Source organism: Anabrus simplex, chromosome 14 (genome assembly GCF_040414725.1).
Source record: "Anabrus simplex isolate iqAnaSimp1 chromosome 14, ASM4041472v1, whole genome shotgun sequence".
NCBI classification, from domain to species: Eukaryota; Metazoa; Arthropoda; class Insecta; order Orthoptera; family Tettigoniidae; genus Anabrus; species Anabrus simplex.
Genome location: NC_090278.1, coordinates 13,227,743 through 13,248,703, shown reverse-complemented (window position 1 = coordinate 13,248,703; position 20,961 = coordinate 13,227,743). Strand labels below are relative to the sequence as shown.

General features: G+C 39.5%; 1 protein-coding gene across 1 annotated transcript in view; it reads right to left on the bottom strand.

The window, feature by feature from the left end:
- Window positions 1-19,524, bottom strand: part of LOC136885459 (zinc finger protein 567-like) — a 78,212-nt gene extending 58,688 nt beyond the window's left edge. Inside the window, exons 1-2 of the mRNA XM_067158020.2 lie at window positions 19,216-19,524; window positions 6,156-6,293 (exon numbers count right to left, since the gene is read on the bottom strand). Of these exons, the coding sequence (XP_067014121.2) occupies window positions 6,156-6,221 (66 nt within the window). The 5' untranslated portion in view covers window positions 6,222-6,293; window positions 19,216-19,524. The remainder of the gene's footprint in view (window positions 1-6,155; window positions 6,294-19,215) is intronic.
- Between the last annotated feature and the right edge of the window lie 1,437 nt (window positions 19,525-20,961).

The window sequence follows — 20,961 nt, the reverse complement described above, 5'->3', positions numbered from 1 at the left end:
CACTAAATCTTATGAACTATTCTTGTATGTCCAATAATATCAACCAAACCATACAGATTGTTTGAACCACTTCAAAGTGTTGAAACTTTTGTAAATCTTTTTATATTCTTAGCATAGTTTGTTTACAGACATTAAAATACCTCAATTTTTTATATCACATTCTCTACTCCGGCTTTGCCCTCCACACAGAGGCTACATACTGCACTGATAGAGTTCTCTTTAAAACAGCATATATCAGCATTTCCAGGTGTAAATATAAAAAATGACCATGAAAGAAGCAGGCTCATCACGGTCAGATACCAGGGAAAGATGTGATGTGATCCAAACTCAAACTAACTACTGTACAAATGAAAATGTTTTACCACTACAAGGATGTTATGTAGTGTTCTGTGAAGACCTGTGGGGATAAGAGCACCATGAGTGGAGTCAGCAGTGTTGAAGTATACATCTACAGTTTCAGAAGCTCTTCATGATCAACGAGACCTTAAAATTTCTCACTTGGATTCAAAAAATCTCGTTGGCACTGAAGGGGTGGGGAAGGGACTGCCCTCAAAAGCTTATGTTCTAATGAAACTTCATTTACTAATAAAAGTGAATTAAAGTATAAAAGTCTAGAATATACCAACGTAACCCTTTCAATACCGAAGAAAGAGAACAGTATTCATACTAAGAAAAGGATGAAAAAAGATGCACAAAACAGAGAGGGAAATAATGATAAAATGCCTCAAGTTCCCACAGTATCAGAGCCCACTAAGAAGGGGCATATTAAAGAGAATTTCCTCAGATATTATGAATTCTAGAGTCCTGTGAGATAAATTACATTCGAATTTTGAGTTATTTTATCTCTCATATGCAATAGGCAAATCTGCTCTTTCCTTAACACACATATCTCCCAGCAGATTGTGGATGTGAGGGTAACCCTGAGTAATCACACCTGTGTACATTCTGTTTAGCAGACTGGTATATCCAGTCTCAAAAAGACTGACGAAAGTTTGTGATTTACCGTCTTCTATAATAATTACGACAGGAATAATAATTTTCAACATGTGGTGCTAATGGATGTGCGGTATTGTTTGAGGATATTACAGTTTAAAAAAGGAAAATGGGCCAACCATCCTCTTTTATAATCAGAGTAACCAAAGTAATTTCATTACCGCCAGTAACAAGTAAAGAGTAATCCAACCCCAACTTAACACACTCGCTAACAGTTTCCGATATTGGCACACATTTCATTAACATAATTTTCATATCTGTACACGTTCAATGCAGTGACATTATAAGAAACATCAAACCTAGAGTTCTTGATCAGGAGTGTGCTCGTATGTCAGGTTCAAGTTTGAAACAGAATATAAAAAGAAATATCAAAGGTAGAGATCTTGAAAACCAGTACGCTCACATCTCGGATATGTAGATAAACCATTAACTTCTGTAGCGCCTTTAACTTAGAACTCAACTAGCACACATTAATTCTGAGAATAGTGTGCATTTATTGCAGAATTTTAGCTTCAAGCAACTTTTGGGCAATACCTCATCTATAAATTAGCGGTTCACAGTATTTGAAATAGATTATTACTGTCAAATCACAGTTATTCATTGAACATCCCTCGTTCAACTTCCAAATTTTTCAAAGACACTCAGATGCCATAATGATGTGCAGGGATTCACTTTCATGCTGGTATCACTACAGATATGTGCTGGGATAATTCAACTTCTTCAAATACCTCTAGACCAAAACCGAATCACACTCGCCGACAAGAAATGAGCATGTCACCAAAAGAAGTCACTGAACTGAAAGCCTCACACTCAGAGGATCGCAATGGACTGTGTATACAGTAGCAACAAATAGAGCAAGGAAAGTTAATGAAAATATCTTGCTTCTTCTCCTAAATATTCCACTGCGTCTATGCCTTCATCAGGGTGTATGTCTTAGGCGAGCTATACTAACAATAAACTGCCAAGCCAGAATTTTACTATATGCTCACCCAACATTATTACATACATATTTTATCATTAAAGACTGTTATGCCTTTCAGCATTCAGTCTGCAACCCTCTGTGAATTTACTAACATTGCCACAATCCTCTACTTGCAACTAGTGCTGTGCTATACCTCTTATCCTTAAATCATTAGAAACTGAGTCTAACCATCATCATGTTGGTCTCCCTCTAATTCTCTTACCCTCCATGACAGACCACTATTGTCCTTGGTAACCTATCCTCCTCTATTAGCCTCACATAACCACACCACTTAAGCCAGTTCATGTGTATAGCGTCATCCATCAAGTTCATTCCTAAATTAGCCTTTATCTCCTCATTCCAAGTACCCTCCTGCCATTGTTCCCACCTGATTTTACCAGCAATCATTCTCGCAACTTTCATGTCTGTTACTTCTAACTTATGAATAAGATATCCTGAGTCCACCCTGCTTTTGATCCCGTAAAGCAAATTTGGTCTGAAAACAGACCGATGTAAAGATAGTTTCGTCTGGGAGCTGACTTCCTTCTTACAGAATACTTGATTACAACTGCGAGCTCACTGCATTAGCCTTACTACACCTTGGTTCTATTTCACTTAATATATCACCATTCTGGGAGAACACACAACATAAATACTTGAAATTATCAACCTGTACTAGCTTTGTATCACCAATCTGACATTCAATTCTGTTGAATTTCTTACCTACTGACACCAATTTAGTTTTCGAAAGGCTAATTTTCATACCATACTCATTGCACCTATTTTCAAGTTCCAAGATACTAGACTGCAGGTTTTTCGCTAAATCTGCCATTAAGATGAAGTTGTCAGCATAGGCCAGACTGCTTACTACATTTCCACCTAACTGAATCCCTCTATGCCATTTTAATCTTTCAGCAGATGGTCAGATGAACAGCAAAGTGAAAAATTACAGCCTTGTCTAACCCCTGAAAGTACCCTGAACCAAGAACTCATTCTACCATCAATTCTCACTGCAACCCAATTGCTGACATAAATGCCTCTGACTGATTTGAATAATCTACCCTTAATCCCATAGTCCCCCTGTATGGTGAACAACATTTCCCTCGGTACCCTGTCATATGCTTTCTCTAGATCTACGAAACATAAACACAACTGCCTATTCCTCTCATAGCATTTTTCAATTACCTGGCGCATACTGAAAATCTGATCCTGACAGCCTCTCTGTGGTCGCAAACGACACTGGTTTTCATCCAACTTCCTCTCTACTGGTCACAGCCTCCCTTCCAAGATGCAAGTGAATACTTTGCCTGGTACACTAATCAATGTGATACCTCGATAGTTGTTGCAATTCCTCTTGTTCCCTTGTATATAGTGAAACAGGAACGCCGTACTTCAGTTTATCGGAGAGCATGAGGAACGACAAGGCGTGTACGGCCCATGCTAAGAGAGTGAGAGAGAGAAGGGTAGTGAGGAAAAAAATTTTCATGATTAAGTGGATTCTTCAGTTTATTCAATAGATATGCAAAGAATTGTCACCTTTTACAGCTGAATCGTGGAGTTGTCCCTGAAGGCGTGGAGAGGACGTCGTCCTGCGGCGGCTGCGTCGTCTTGCGGTCGGCGTCTGCGTTGTCTTCCGTCGTTGGTGTTTTCTCTGTATTAGTGTTGATGACTCGAACCTGAGGCAGGAACGGGGAAATGTGGAGCTTCCACATTGGACGTCATGGGACACAGGTGTGACACCTCTCTAAGGCGAAGCACGCCAAAATAGTTCCCACAGTCAATGATGTTGAACGCACTTTAGCAGCAAGGATAAAGTTAGAGTCACAGTTCCACGAGGATAAGATGGAAGGAATTATCGTATTTGGAATAATAAACAAACGAAAACAATCTAGGACCTTCCGAGGTGCAGTGATTAAGCACTTCATAAAGAAAATTAAATTTACCGGGTACAGTCTCTGCACTGTACTCCATGAGCATAATATTCACACACTTGTTGAAATAAACGACTGTCCAAGTTCTGTTACGTCGTAATTTTCAGAAGATTATCACTGGCACTTCTGAACAGGTTATGATGGGAATTGGCATGGTTCCTCGGAAAGAAATCACAATACTGTATTCCACAAGGTAATACTGTCTTTAAGAGGGAATGTTAGCACAGTTTATTACGAACGCAGTTCAACGGATAGACACAGTCTTTAAATGAAATGAAGGTCGGCACGGTTTTATTACGAGCACAGTTTCGAAAATGGATAAGCACAGTCTTTAAATGAAATGAAGGTCGGCACGGTTTTATTACGAGCACAGTTTCGAAAATGGATAAGCACAGTCTTTAAATGAAATGCAGGCTGGCACAGTCTATGCTAGAAACACTATCGCTGTTTTCACACAGTCTTTAAATGAAATCAAGGTTGGCTAGAAACACTATCGCTGTTTTCACACAGTCTTTAAATGAAATTGAGGTTTGGCTAGAAACACAGTCTTTAAATGAAATCAAGGCTGGCTAGAAACACTATCGCTGTTTTCACACAGTCTTTAAATGAAATCAAGGCTGGCACAGTTTATGCGAGAAACACAGTCTTTAAATGAAATCAAGGCTGGCTAGAAACACTATCGCTGTTTTCACACAGTCTTTAAATGAAATCAGGGTTGGCTAGAAACACAGTCTTTAAATAAAATCAAGGCTGGCTAGAAACACTATCGCTGTTTTCACACAGTCTTTAAATGAAATTGAGGTTGGCACAGTTTATGCTAGAAACACAGTCTTTAAATGAAATCAAGGCTACGGAGAAAGCTTTTAACACTAACATTTCTGAACTCAAGTATTCAGCCGGACCGAGTGACGAATTATGTCGCGACGTGCTTACTTGCACACACACACTGAACTCACGGCTTATTGCCGACTCCCCGCGCTCTCTGCCTACGGCACACTGCAGCTGCATACCGCACACTCTCTGCCCTACCCCACGCTGACGACTCGCTTATATTGCCGAAGGCTGGTGGGCGTGGCTACACATGTGGGCCCCAAGAAAATTTTATATCTTGGCCATCTTTACACCGATTGACACGAAATTTCGGCTAGCAGCGTTTATTATTACTGCCTGTAAGGTGACATTATTGAAATATTGATATTACATTTCGTTCATGCAGCAATGCTACTGAATACGAAAGAACCTTCTGCGTGACGTCGCTTGTCCTTGGCCGGTGTTCTAGAACATCACGAGCTTGCTTGCAGTTCCCACTATGCCTGTGCGCTCGGCGCAAGTTTTAAATGCTTACGGCCGGGTGTTAGCGAGCTCCACTTAATAAGAGAATGAAACGTGAATGCTCGTAGGACGTTCCCGTTTCAATAGATACGTGCAATTATTGCTTTTGTCCAATCTGAGGGTACCTTACCCACACTCCATGCTAATCTTACTACTCTATGAAGCCATTTCATCCCTGCCTTCCCAGTATACTTCACCATTACTAATATTGTAAAAAGTTTAAATGATGCAAATCTTACCTGGAATATATTTTCAAGGAAAAATATATTCACCAGGAGAGCCGGGGAACTGCTGGCCATAACCTAATTTAATCTAGCACCCACCATTTTCTATCACCTCAGTAACTACTAGCACTGCAATTGGCTGACATATGATAGGAAATGATTTCAATCAAACAAATATTCCATTACCGAACCATGCAGAATAAATTCATAATTACATACCCACCCGAAATCCATTTCAATAACCAATAGAGGTAATCAATTTACAACAGACAGTCAGTCAATGGGTACTTAACATATGAAATGCCCTGAAGCATCGAACTTCAGACACTGCCTTCACAACTTTGTCACAAGCTGGACCTAACCAAGGCTCCCTAGCAAGTGCTACAGGCCAAATGTCCACACAGCAGCCCTAATCTGGGGGCTTATGCCTTGAGCCATGAACAATGCTTTGTCACTAGCTGGACCCACAAATGTACATCAACAGTGTCGTTTATAGTTCCTAAGATTTGGCAGCTTTGTTTAGCACACTGTGGCATATTCCCAGCAAAGGAAGAAACAAATCAGAAACAAACCACACCTAGAAGCTCCTGCAGCAAATGTTGACTGCTGGTGTTAATACTGGGTAAGCACATAGTAAATTTTGCCCCTGCCAAAATTAGTCAGCTTCTAACGATTAAATTCTGATCTCTGTAAAGTTATCTGGATCAGACTTACAAGTGATGCATTTGTTGTCTCTTCAAGCCAGACTGGTTCCTCCTTGATGTTCACTTCCATGTCCATTTCACAGTGCAACCAAAGTAGTTAGAAGGTACTAGGGTTGTTGATTACTTCTGAAGACCTTACACTGAAACACTGGTCAGAAAATATATTACCTTATTACTGTCATTGCTAATAAGGTTTTTTGTCAATAGACTAAACAACAAACTTGTAATTTTAAATGACTGTCAATATTATGATAGTATAGAAAAGACCCAAAATTTTAGGTGACTGTTGATATCGTGATCATACCTATAAGACTTCAAGTTTTCTATGACTGATACTATGATCATAGCTAAAGACTTCCAGTTTTACATGACTTCTAATAAAGTGATCACTTCCATACAATATCTTGTTTAACATAATTTCGATACTGAGATCATAGTCAAAGGATCCCTAGTTTTACATGACAACTTATTATCATATTCTTAGCTATATGAGATACAGTTTTATATGGAATTGATCCACAGAAACATAACTTTTCTTTTCAAAAATCCAACATACACTGACTGTGATTGAAATGAACAAAATTCCTTTTGCATAACACTCTGATCACCTGGGTCCATATCTTTGAATCTTCCTACCATTTTTATCCTCTTCATTTTGCTTCAAAACGAACTGAAAAAGTTCACAGTGCCAAGATATTTGTTCCATCAAACTCTTCCTTCCTAGGATCAAATTTTTTAAAACCATTCTCCTCTCATCAAGTTGACTCACTATCTCCTTATTTGAGACATGTTCTACTCATCTGATCTTCAACAACTTCCGATAACATGGCATTTCAAGGGCTTCAACTCTGCTTTTCTTGACACCAGTTATTATCCACGTTTCACTTCCATAGAGTGCTGTACTAAACACTCAGTGTAAACATAATTTTTAAATTCTTCAATCCATTGAATCTAAAGAGCATGATGAAAAGATGGGAGTTTAGGCAGGATTTAATAATGACATTTATAGATATTGATGAGACATATGACAGTGTACCATGACAAGTGGCCTTAGATGCATATATAAAAAAGAAGGCAGGGAGAGGAGAAGAAACAATTATGAAGGCCAAAAATGAAACATAAGGTGTATGAAGACTACAATAGAACAAAGTGGTTCAAAGTAGAAACAAGAATTGAACAAGGATGTGGATTATCCCCTCTACTCTTCATTACAGTCATAGATGAAATTCACAAGAGTATACAACGGAAATGGAAGCCAATGAAGCACAGTAAGATGACACAGTAATATGGGGAGAAGGTTATACAGAAGTAGAGGAACATGTTACTGTATGGAATCAGGAAATAGAAGCATATGGAATCAAAATAAGTATGCAGAAGTGTACAATATTAGTGGTGCGCTGCAATGGTACCGAAATGAGCAGACACAAGTAATAACAGAAAAGGATAACAAACACAGAAATAAAATAGAAGGCCCATAAAAAACAAGGAAGGAAACTTACGCTAAAACCCACAGAGAGATCAGGAAGGAGTGGATCAGGAAACATACCTATACAGTATCAGTCTAATATCCATTAAAAGAAACACACCTTTTAAAATTGAACAACAACATTTAATTTAGGGAAAAAAATTAAGCTTTAAAATAGAATTAGCATAGAGCAAAATTAGTGTTTAAAATTAAATTCACAGAAAGAAATGTTTAAGGTCATCTTCAATTAAAATGCAAAATATATATATATATAAACAACAACAAGTTTTAAATGAGAACAAGATTAACAACAAGGAGACTAACCCTACTTCAATCATGATTGGCCAATGCAAAAGGAAAATAGTTGAAACAAAATGGAAATAGCTGAAACGGAAATCACATAACTTGTTAGCAAGCTTAAATTATAGATTTTAAGTTACACCAGAAATAAATTTAAGAAGAATACAATTTCAAAGATTCGCAAAGAAGATGTGATAATCTGAAGCTCGGCCACATAGTTCAAAATGATGACCATGAGAAGCTGATGTCTTGGTCCAAAAGGATTTTTGACTTCAATGCCAAAACACACCAATGTTAAATTCAATGCATTACTTACATTTTATTGGACAGTCATACCATGATATGCAAATCACTTCCACAAGATACAGACATACAGGCGTGCATTTCCGGAAACACAAATTAACTTTAAATAAATTGAGGTACAATCTTAATTTCTTTCTTTTAATTAATTCTCACCCTTAGTTAAGTTCTGCTGGTTACAAGACGTCTTACTTAGTTTCCGTAAGGCATATCACCAAAATAATCCACTAGTTTGAGTTTACATCAGTTACATTAAAATGTAAATAAACCAGAAAAATATTTCCATGAAGAAGCAAAAGAAAAGCGCAAGCATCACTTGGAAATGTAGAATTAACATTAAGTATGCCACTAATACTATGTATATCCACAGACAAAACTGCCACGCCGGTTGCCATCACCATAGCAACAACCAACCCCAAAACACTGTGCAACAATGAGAAGCACACAGGATATGAAACAAAAGGAATCAGTTACATCCCACAACTTGAAGAATTACATGTTAATATAAAATAATAAAAATTGAAAAAAAAAATTAATATCAAGAACGGGATCAGATAATAATTTAAAACTCTTGCAGAAACTCACATCGTATTTAAACCACCTTTAACATAAATTTGAAATTAATAATACATTACATAATATTTTAAAAGGAGCCTGCTTGCGATGATAATAATAATAATAATAATAATAAATGTAATTAATCAATTTCACACGAGTGAGACAGTTTAACTCGGCCCAAATGGAAATCACATAACTTGTTAGCAGGCTTAAATTTTAGATTTTAAGTTACAACAGAAATAAATTTAAGAAGAAAACATTTTCAAAGATTCGCAACATAGACATGATATTCACAAGCTCCGCGACATCATTCAAAAAGAATGACCACGAGTAGCTGATGTCTTCGTCCAGAAGGATTTTCAAATTCAGTGCCAAAATACACCAATATTTAATTCAAGCCATTACTTACAGTTAATGGGCAGCCATACCATGATACGTTAATCACTTCCACAAGACACAGACATGCAGGCGTTGAGCCACACCCTCCCTAACTATAGGACACACATAGTGAATCATGACCATCGTTGGGAAACAAATTTGCCGTGGATCCCCGATCAGGAAGGGCGAAAGACATAGCCCTGAGCTGAAAACGTTATTCTCCTCAAACAATAAAAGCTAACAACTAGCACTACTACGAGTAAGAATCCGTATAAATGATAAGATGAGAATTTATTGTAATGTAACGTAAATCAAAGGGATTAATTAGATGAAATAACCAGTAATAATAACAAGGTAATACATACATATTCGGCGTGAGCCCAAAAGATAATCGTACCAAGGTCTCGTGACCTCACCTTTTCTTACATGCATAGGGCACAGTTACTCTTGAGATGATAGCATTTATTCCACCACTGACCTCGCTACTAAAAACTGCGAGCTGAATATCATTAACTCAATCTTTATTCAATCTTTCCTTCGGCGAGGAATAGAAACGCAATTTCAAGCGTGGGAGTCATTTTCAATATCCCCCTTTTTTTAACAATACCCCTCTCATATCGATTCCCACACACCAAGGAGCAGATAAAATAATAAAGTGATTAAATCAGAAAAATGCCAGACCAAGGAAATAATCCACGAGGGGCAAAGACAATGCGCCATGGAGCAATGAACGCAAAGCAAAACAATAACAGAAAACATGGACCTGCACACGGCCATGAAAGAAATAAACCAACATGGCGAGCTCCAGGTCGTAAACAACTAGGATGCACACCATACAAAATAAAGACTTCGCACCCAGGAGAAAAGGAGAGGCGATAGGGAACAAATAGGCATAAATTCAACAGACCGATACGTCATCTTGGCACTCAGCTCATTCAACTACACATTCATTCAATCACGCGATCTTTTGCCCCCAAAGGCAAATAATTCCGGCAGATTGGTGCGAGTAAATAAAATCAAGGCAACTCGTAGAGTGCAGTTCAACATTTCATCAGTAAGGTCTCACGTCAATAGTAGATATATAGCCCACCTGGGGCAAATGACAGTAGGACGTTTGTGACCCTACGGTCACGCGTAGATCCATCACCTACATACTGCGTACAGCTAGAATAGACCTTCTGTCCAACACACAGACCATACCTCCAAATAATGGCAAAATGTTTCATCGAGAAATTCATTTAAAATAATCAGAGACCAGATTTTGACGCACCACAGTCACCTACACAACTCACAATACACATACCATTCTCGCCTCGAGTACCGAGATGGACTTCGGTCGGCCATAATAAAAAAAGATAATACATCAAATAAATTTAAAACGTTACATTACCGTCAATATCATTCATCGAAGCATGCAAATGATGCAGCAGTTTTGCATAGTTTTAAACTTATAAAACCACCATAAGAAAAGCAAAAACGCCGCTCCTGTGTGTGTGTGTGACACATCTCTTCATTCCCCAGCATAAACAGCCCCACATTTACTTCAAGAAGAAGATATTAAAAAGGTCTCGTCGAGAAAAGATCCTTCACGTTCGCGACAGAGGGAGCTGCCCTCTGTCGACAGAAGGTTGAAATACAATAACTATTGGAACAGCCAGATACCTACTCTTGGAGACATCGGTATAATCACATTAGAAACCATGCTAAATTAGCATGTTTCATCATCACACCGCTCTGCCTTTAAAATGTGTCCGAACTTGATAATCAGTCAAGGGGACACATTTTAAAGTGAGGTTCCAACGCTAAATATGATTACTTATGTATATAGTGCGCACTGTATAACTAAAATTAACTAACCTAATTACTAACCTAATTAATCAGAGTAACAACAAATAACATTGATCATCACCAGCAGCCACAAGGGAGCATAGATTGGCGGAATACACATTGCTTAAAGTTCAATACTTTAAAAGGAAGGAAAGGCGTTGAATTTAATCAGTCTTTTTCCTATCATTAATACGACACTTTCACGAATCGGTTGCAGGCAGGTAAAGGATAAGAGTAGTCATGCAATGTTCGTGTCCTAGGAGAACAGTAGTAATGCAATGTTCGTGTCCTATCAATAGGTCTGTTGTTTATTTTATATTATCCTTGTCCTTCGATACTGAAATATCCTTTGACTCTTCTTTACTTTCCCTCTCTTTCCTGTTTTTCCTGAAAAGAAAAAGACTTTAGAACAACGATTCTAGGAGAGATAAATTAATCAAATCACGTTACCACCAGGTACTAATAGCTACTAGATCAATTATTTCTGGCCCCGTGAATGGTAGGGCTTCAACAAACTCACGTGAGCTCTGGATTCCCTCTTATTTATTTCATCCTCCAACAACACGGTAACAGGTCCCAAGAATTTAACAATACGGTTGGGACCAGACCATTTTAGGCAGAGTTTCGCTCCAATTTGGTCTGCTGCCGAGCTTGTCAGGAACCTTTTAATCATTACTAAGTCTCCAATCTTTAGGGTGACTTCTTTCCTTCCCTTGTTGAACATTTTGGCTACACGATCTCTGGCTTTGATCAGTTGCTCGACCGCTTCCTTCCATTTTTCTTCGACGCTCTTGGTCCTTAACGGTTCGGACATATATCCAAAATTCCATTTTAATTGTATGGGGTCAGCAACATTCCTGTCCAAGAACAACTCCGCCGGTGTGTGCCGATGCGACTCATGTTGAGCAGTGTTGAAAGCTAGAACAAAGAAATTTAAGTTTTCGTCCCAACTGCGCTGATCAGCGCTGTGGAACGCGGTTAGGCAAGCCTTAAGATTACGATGAAACCTCTCTACATGAGACGGTTTAGGGTAGTGAGGGCTGAGAAATTATTGGTTCACTCCCCACTCAAAACACAATTGACGAAAATTACTACCACTGAAAATGGATGCATTGTCGGTTACCAGCATTTTTGGGAGAGCCATAAATTGCAAAGATGTGACGAGACAAGAAGTGAACGGCGTTATTAGAGTTGATTTTGCGCACTGGGAACAACCAGACGAATTTTGAGAAACCATCAATGACAGATAGGATTCCAACGTTGCCTTTACGGGACTTGACGAGAGGGCCGAAATAATCTACGAATAACCTTTCTCCGGGGTACGTTGCCACATCAGCGGAATGCAACCCAACTTGAGATGATTTGGCAGGTTTAGACCGTTGACACACGTCGCAACTTTTCACGTAGTCGAGCACTTCTTTTTTTCATATTTGGCCAGTAGAAGTCACGAGAAACGCGATGTATTGTCTTGTACTAACTCAAATGCGCCCCTAAATAAGAGTCATGGTAATAATGTAATACCACGCGTCTTATGTTATCTGGAATGTAAATCTTGTCCTTTCCCCTTTTACCACAACGACGAACTAACAATCCACGTTTAATACAAAATGATTTATCATGAAGTGACCCATCGGCGACACCTTTCATCAGTTTTTGACACTCGTCATCAGTATTCTGGTGCTCTGAAATATCAGAAAATGACCAAGGATATTTCTGCAAAATATTAACACATCCGGCACTATCAGATCTATGGTATTTCTCAGCGTCCTCGGCTTCACTCGTGTTTATTCCGTCAAACATACGTGACAGACAGTCAGCCACGACATTTTCCTTTCCGCGAACATGTACAATGGTGAACTTATACGCAGTCGAAGAATCCACCTGCCTGTTCTTCCAAGTCGTTTGACGTTGGCACTCATCCACGACAGGGCCTGATTATCAGTGTGGACAAAGAAGTGACGGTGTTCCAGGTAAGTTCTAAATTTTTCTACACCCAACACGACGGCCAAACATTCTTTTTCGTAAATGGAGTAACGTAACTCGGCCCAGTGTAGTAGCTTGCTAAAATATGCGATCGGGACTAGTTTTCCGTCCTCATCGGTTTGGTTTAGCACAGCGGAAATCGCAATTTCACTGGAATCGCATTGGAAAACGAAATCGCGGGAGAAATCGGGGCTGTGGAGAACAGGGGCTCGACAAAGGGCACCTTTCAGCTGATTGAAGGCAAGGGTTTGGGCTTCACCCCAGACGAAACGACAATTCTTCTTTTTAGAAGATTCAAAGGGGCCGAAATTTGAGAAAAATTATCGATGAACCGACTGTAAAAACCCGCCATACCCAAGAACCTTCTTACGCCGCGGACGTTCTTGGGCTGAGGAAACTCTTTAATACATTTAACCCTCTCAGGGTTTACAGCTATACCGGAATCCGAGATGACATGCCCCAAGAAATTCAATCGTTTGGAACAGAGAGAGACCTTTTTGGGGTTGATAGTGAACCCGTGTTTGCGCAGACGACTAAGTACCTCACGTAGGTGAGCCAGGTGTTCGTCAAAGCTTGCAGAGTATATGAGGAGATCATCCAGAAAATTAAATACATAGGAGAACTTTAGATCGCCAAAGATCGAATACATGACCCGGCTAAGCGCTTGTCCCCCGATCGAGATGCCCATGGGTACTTTATTGAAATGAAAGAGACAAAAAGGGGTGACAAAGGCTGTAGAAGGGCGACTTTTTGGGTCCAAAGGAATCTGGTAATACGCCGAGTTAAAGTCGAAGACAGTGAAAAACCTAGCACCATGAAAATGTTGAAAGGCGCTTTCGATGGTGGGCAATGGGAAGCTGTCAAACACAATGTTCCTATTTATCTTGCGGTAATTAACAATGAAACGAAAACTCCCGTCTTTTTTAGGGATTAGGAAGGCGGGGCTTCCATAAGGTGACTTGGATGGACTTCTTTTCTAAAAGTTCGTCTGCACATTCTCTCATGGCGGACAACTTCGGAGGCGAACATCCGAAAGGAGGGGACCTAACAGGGGTTTTATCTTTGAGCTCAATTGAATAAGAAAAGTTTTTCGCACAACCCAACTCAGGCGTCAAAACATCAGAAAATTCCTCCATTAAACTGTTTAGCATCAAATTCTGCCCGGCGGTTAGGTCACACGACGCACTTGGAGTCACAAAAGTAGAAAGAGGGCACACAATATTACGCAGAAAGCGGGTTTCGAAAGGATAATTTACGTCAGACCGAAAACGGAAGGCGAAACTTCGAGTAATGAAATCAATGGATAGACCTGTCGTATGCATAAAGTCAGTCCCTAAAATGATCGGGACAGACAGATCTGTAACAACATAAAATTTCCAATTCCACGAAAGATTATGAATTTTGATGTGGCATACGACGCGGCCCACCGGACACACTTGACGGCCTTCAGCAGACATAAACTTATCTATCTTCCCGAGAGATACTTTAAATGCATGGAAGACACAAGGCTCAGATTCAAGAAGGAAACGCTGGAACCGGTATCCAGCAGGGCGTATAGCGTGCGGGACCCCATACAAACTTTGGCCCAGGGTGTCGACGAAGGAAGGCCCCAGATCCTTTTGTTAACACCGACATTTTGCGCCAACGAAGGGCCATTACGCCGGCGCGCGTTCAGTTTCCCTGCCCGGAACTACATCTAGGATATACACGCGCAGTGACACCAACGAGGCCACATTTAGAACACTTCAGTCGCGATTTTGACCAACAATTTTTAGAAATATGTCCCGCCTTACCGCAATTCCAGCACTTTCTTGTAGCGGAACCACGTTCAACAGGCGACTCGGAGGGTTGGATGGCGTTAATACAGCGTCGAGCCGGAGACACAACGCTGGTCCTTCGCTCGGGACTACTCGAGGGGCGCGACGGCGAAGGGGGGGGCATCAAAGGATACTGACTTGAAGGACGTGCGGCAGGCGACGTCGGGGAAAGAGCATTTGGACGGAGTCGGAGGGGGACGATATTGTTTATTTTGACATACGATCGATTCAAACTCGCGACCCAAGTTAATAACATCATCGACGGTCTGAACCTCGGATCTCTTCATGAATAATTTGTATTGAGGGGACAGGTTTCGGTAAAACTGGTCGAAAATTTCACACTCAGGAACCTTCACACCCAATCGGTTATACAGGGTCAGAATACCAGTTGCATAGTCGTCAACACCTTCCCCAACGCCTTGGGTTCTTCTAAAGATCTCTTGTTTCAGGCAATAATCCATATCGGACAACCCGAAACGTTTTTTAATGCGATCAGCGAAATCCTCCCACGACCGGACATTTGCTTTAACCAACCTCAACCACCTTAACGCCGGCCCTTCGAGCATCCCCGGAATTAAAGGAACAAAAAGGTTAACGGGTATCGAGCTGCATTCAGCGATGTCCTCGACACTCTCAAGAAATTCAACCACATTAGAATTTTCCCCTTCCCCGGAGAAATTGAGCTTCCATTTCCTAACTATATCGAAAACGGGGTTAATATGAGGACTACGTTCACTACTGGGTCCATAACAGGGGGAAACCAAATCGACACGATTCTCATCGAGGGCACAATTTCTATCAACAACAGCATTATTTCCTAAGCACATATTACTCTCACTACCTGATAGGGCAGAAGCACTATCCCGACTAATACGTTCACGCCTTTCTCTTTCGACATCGGAGACCTCTCCAGCAAATACATCACTCTCACCACTCATGTCAACAACTTTATCACTTTCCATATTTCAGCCAAGGTTTCGTCAGCAATGAAAAACCCACACATACACAATGGTCATCGAAAGAGTTAATTAATAAACGACAAACAAGATCAGAAGAACTATAGCAAGTTTCAATAGGTTAAATCGAAAAGAAATAACAATTTTTCTTAACGCATCCGAAACAGAATACCACTCCCAGTTCTATCTCACCCGTGCACTTTTCCAGATGAGATATCCTGATCGAGCACGTCTCTGCTACCATTTCTGAGCCACACCCTCCCTAACTAAAGGACACTAATAGTGAATCACGACCATCGTAAGGAAACAAATTTGCCGTGGATCCCCGATAAGGAAGGGCGAAAGACACAGCCCTGAGCTGAAAACGTTATTCTCCTCAAACAATAAATGCTAACAACTATCCCTACTACGAGTAAGAATCCGTATAAATGATAGATGAGAATTTATTGTAATGTAACGTAAATCAAAGGGATTAATTAGATGAAATAACCAGTAATAATAACAAGGTAATACATACATATTCGGCGTGAGCCCAAAAGATAATCGTACCAAGGTCTTGTGACCTCATCTTTTCTTACATGCATAGGGCACAGTTACTCTTGAGATGATAACATTTATTCCACCACTGACCTCGCTACTAAAAACTGCGAGCTGAATATCATTAACTCAATCTTTATTCAATCTTTCCTTCGGCGAGGAATAGAAACGCAATTTCAAGCGTGGGAGTCATTTTCAATATCCCCCTTTTTTAACAATACCCCTCTCATATCGATTCACACACACCAAGGAGCAGATAAAATAATAAAGTGATTAAATCAGAAAACTGCCGGACCAAGGATATAATCCACGAGGGGCAAAGACAATGCTCCATGGAGCAATGAACGCAAAGCAAAACAATAACAGAAAACATGGACCTGCACACGGCCATGAAAGAAATAAACCAACATGGCGAGCTCCAGGTCGTAAACAACTAGGATGCACACCATACAAAATAAAGACTTCGCACCCAGGAGAAAAGGAGAGGCGATAGGGAACAAATAGGCATAAATTCAACAGACCGATACGTCATCTTGGCACTCAGCTCATTCAACTACACATTCATTCAATCACGCGATCCTTTTGCCCCCAAAGGCAAATAATTCCGGCAGATTGGCGCGAGTAAATAAAATCAAGGCAACTCGTAGAGTGCAGCTCAACATTTCATCAGTAAGGTCTCACGTCAATAGTAGATATATAGCCCACCTAGGGCAAATGACAGTAGGACGTTTGTGACCCCACGGTCACGCGTAGATCCATCATCTACATACTGCGTACGGCTAGAATAGACCTTCTGTCCGACACACAGACCATACCTCCAAATAATGGCAAAATGTTTCATCGAGAAATTCATGTAAAATAATCAGAGACCAGATTTTGACGCACCACAATCACCTACACAACTCATACACATGCCATTCTCGCCTCGAGTACCGAAATGGACTTCGGTCGGCCATAATAAAAAGAAAGATAATACATCAAATAAATTTAAAACGTTACATTACCGTCAATATCATTCATCGAAGCATGCAAATGATGCAGCAGTTTTGCATAGTTTTAAACTTATAAAACCACCATAAGAAAAGCAAACACGCCGCTCCTGTGTGTGTGTGACATATCTCTTCATTCCCCAGCATAAACAGCCCCACATTTACTTCAAGAAGAAGATATTTAAAAGGTCTCGTCGAGAAAAGATCCTTCACGTTCGCGACAGAGGGAGCTGCCCTCTGTCGACAGAAGGTTGAAATACAATAACTATTGGAACAGCCAGATACCTGCTCTTGGAGACATCGGTATAATCACATTAGAAACCATGCTAAGTGAGCATGTTTCAGCGTGCATTCCCAAAAACACAAATTTCCACAGCGGAATACCATATCTAAAAATGTTAACGAAGGGAATAACAGTGCAAACTTGGTTACAGCGGTGACAAGAGGTAATGGAGAAGGAAGAGGGAATATTGAAGTAAATGGAAGAAAATTTGAAGTTGTGCAAAGCTTCAAGTATTCGGGGAGAATAACTGCAGAAGATGAGAAAATAAAATAAGAAAGTGGAAAGAAACTTGAACAAGCCAATGGGTTTTACCAATGTGTGAGAAGTATAGTCTGGAACTGGGACATCCCACAGGAATGCAAGAAAATATTGCACCCACTGTATTACACACAAATTATGACATATGGAGTGGGCAAATGGACAACAAAACATGAAGAAAGCTGAATCCACGGGGCAAAGAGAAAATTCCTTAGAGAAATACTGTAATGGGGAAGGTATGAAGGGTTAAAATCAGAAGCATAGAAATCAGGGAGATAATTGGATTCCCTAAACTGCAAGACAGTATAGAGACAAGTAAGCTCAAATGGTATGGACACATGATGAGAATGGAAGAGGATAGAGTTCCAAAGTGAGTATTTACAGAGAAAGTGATAGAAGAAAGACATCAGGGAATGCCGAGGAAGATTAGTCACTTTGTGATATTCTACTGTAAATGTAAACTTACTGCACTAACAGTAACACTACAATTTCTTACATGTGTAATACGAGCTTCGTTCCTGTGGCCAATTACACCGATTCTTACTCATTGCCAGGAAACCGAATTCTATGTAGAAACATATCTATTCAGGACACTATGGTTAAGTGTATTTTGTATATTTCAACATAGGGGACACTACTTAAGTGTGCCACGTTTACTTGTTCTGGCCATCACTGGTTATCCTGTTAATATACTTTCAAGTAACTGCATTGTACAGTTTCCATATCCATAATTTACTCCTGAAGATTTTTCTCCCTTTCTTGCTAATAGTTTAATATCGCACTAACACACTGAAGGGAAAGGGCTAGAATTAGGAAGATTAAGGTTAATTAATGAGAAAATGGGAAAACCACGGTAACGATTTGCAGGGCTGCAGATCATGGCATTTCAAGCCCATGCAAACTCACCACCATTTGCCCCTGAAGAAGATCTTTTACACACCTATAATTATCAGGAAATATGTTACAAAAGAGAGGCAGTCTACTGTTAAGTAAAACATATATATATATGGATATAGCTGTTGTGGTGTAGAGATATAATACAGAGGAATCTCCGTAACAACACTTATACAACAAGAATTCTAAATATTCAGATAATATTACAGATATCGTAAACGGAACAACTCTCAGGATTTAGAATCCTTCTTCTGCAACCTACAGTGTAAAGAAAAACTCAACATACACAGCGTCACTTTTGATTCGCACACAGATGTAAATAACATATCAACACAATAATTAAAATTGTTCACTACATTTTGTAACTTCTATCTGAAACTACCATCTACAAATAAAATTTTATCAAATTAAAAATATTAAATATAAAAAATATGTAGGCTTGAATGCTGAAACTGAGAAATCTTAGTGTTCCCAATTAAGATCTATAAGTTTGGCAAAAGTAAATTATTGAAACTTGAACATTACCGACAATATGTTAGATGTTGTGAACACACTGTACAATGATGGAAATCACAATTCCTCAATGAAGAAAATCTGTAACACAATTAACGTCCAAGCTGTACAACAGCTAATACGCGTCTCATATAACAACAAACCCGACACTTCGAAACAAAACCAGATGATTTATTGTAGTTTAATCACTTAAAACAAACGCTTGTAGAAGATTTCTATCGTTCTATCGTTCTATCTATCATTCCGTAGCACAGGCTGAATGTAGAAGATGATTTATTATCACTTAACATCCCGAAGTACACGACACTTATTGAAAAGAACACTCTGTGTATTATGCCGCTATGTCAGGCCCCAAGAGGATATGTAAGAGAGAAGGAATCTGTGCCTATGAGGTTTCTCTGACCAATGTTGCCAACTTCAGCGACAAGTCGCTAAATCTAGGGAATTCGGGAACCTTGTTAGCGACAAAATTTTATTTTTCCGATTAGCGACTTTTCTGGGGATTAGTCAAGCACTTTAGAGGGAAAACTGGTGAATTTCACAGTTTAATACAATTATTATCAATGTAACGGTATAAACTGCAGTTCAGTATGTGAATGTTTATGACCGGTTATTTTTTAATCTGATCTGGACTTCCTTGTATATCATTTCATGTGATTTTATAATCACATTATGACATCATTCGGCAATTCCTCTTCTTATCTGCTGGATGACATCATGTGTAGGCGTTGGGAGTTGCACAGGCGGCGTTAAGACAGTATTAACGCAGTAGATTAGTCAGTCATTCGATTTTTTTTATTTTTTTGCCTCTTAGTTACGCGTAACATTACACAGCGAACGGAGGATGATTCAGGACCGCGCGCTAAGAAATGAATCGATCTCTTCGCAGCTATCAGTGTAATAATAAGTTCTGTTGTGATCTGTGTTTTTTCTTGAAGTCATTCATGGTTTGTTAGGTGTATTTGCGCAAATTTACACGTGCGATTTCAAATATTCATTTACGTATTTTCTTGTTTATGAACTGTATTTTTGTTTTTTGTTCAACATCATGAGTAAGCCAAAGTATCAGCAAAACTACCGTAGAGACTGGGAACATCAGTTTAAATGGTTAAGACCGGTAGATTCTGATAAGCCTAAAGTCTACTGCATCTACTGTTAAAAAAAGAACTGTATGCTAAATATAATGATTTAAAGAAACATTCTGAAACTCAGAAACATAAAATGTGATCAGGGCCGTTTACTTCACCACTGCAGAACAAAATACCGTTTACAAAAGTAAACATAAGTACTGCTAGAACTGAAGGAAGTTTGGCATTGTTTATTGCAGAGCACTGCTCATTGTTGACTGTAGATCACTTGTCAGAACTGTGTGTTAAAAATTTTGGCGATAGTTCTAAAGCAGCAGATCTCCGTTTACACAAAACAAAATGTACTGAAGTAATAAAACATGTACTAGCAGCACATTTTGTTGAGGACATGGTTTCTGATATTGGCGATCAGGGTTACAATTTAATAATAGATGAGGCGACAGATATATCCGTTACTAAGTTGCTGGGTGTCATAAATCGTTACTTCAGCGACAGTATGAAAAGGATAGCATCAAGATTTTTAGGTTTGGTAGACTTACCAAATGGCACAGCACCAGCTATTGTTAACGCAATAGGAATACTCTTACAGCAACTGCAAATGAAGCCTGCTAATTTATTAGGTAGCCTATAGGTGTAGATAACGCTTCCGTGAACACTGGGCTGAACAATG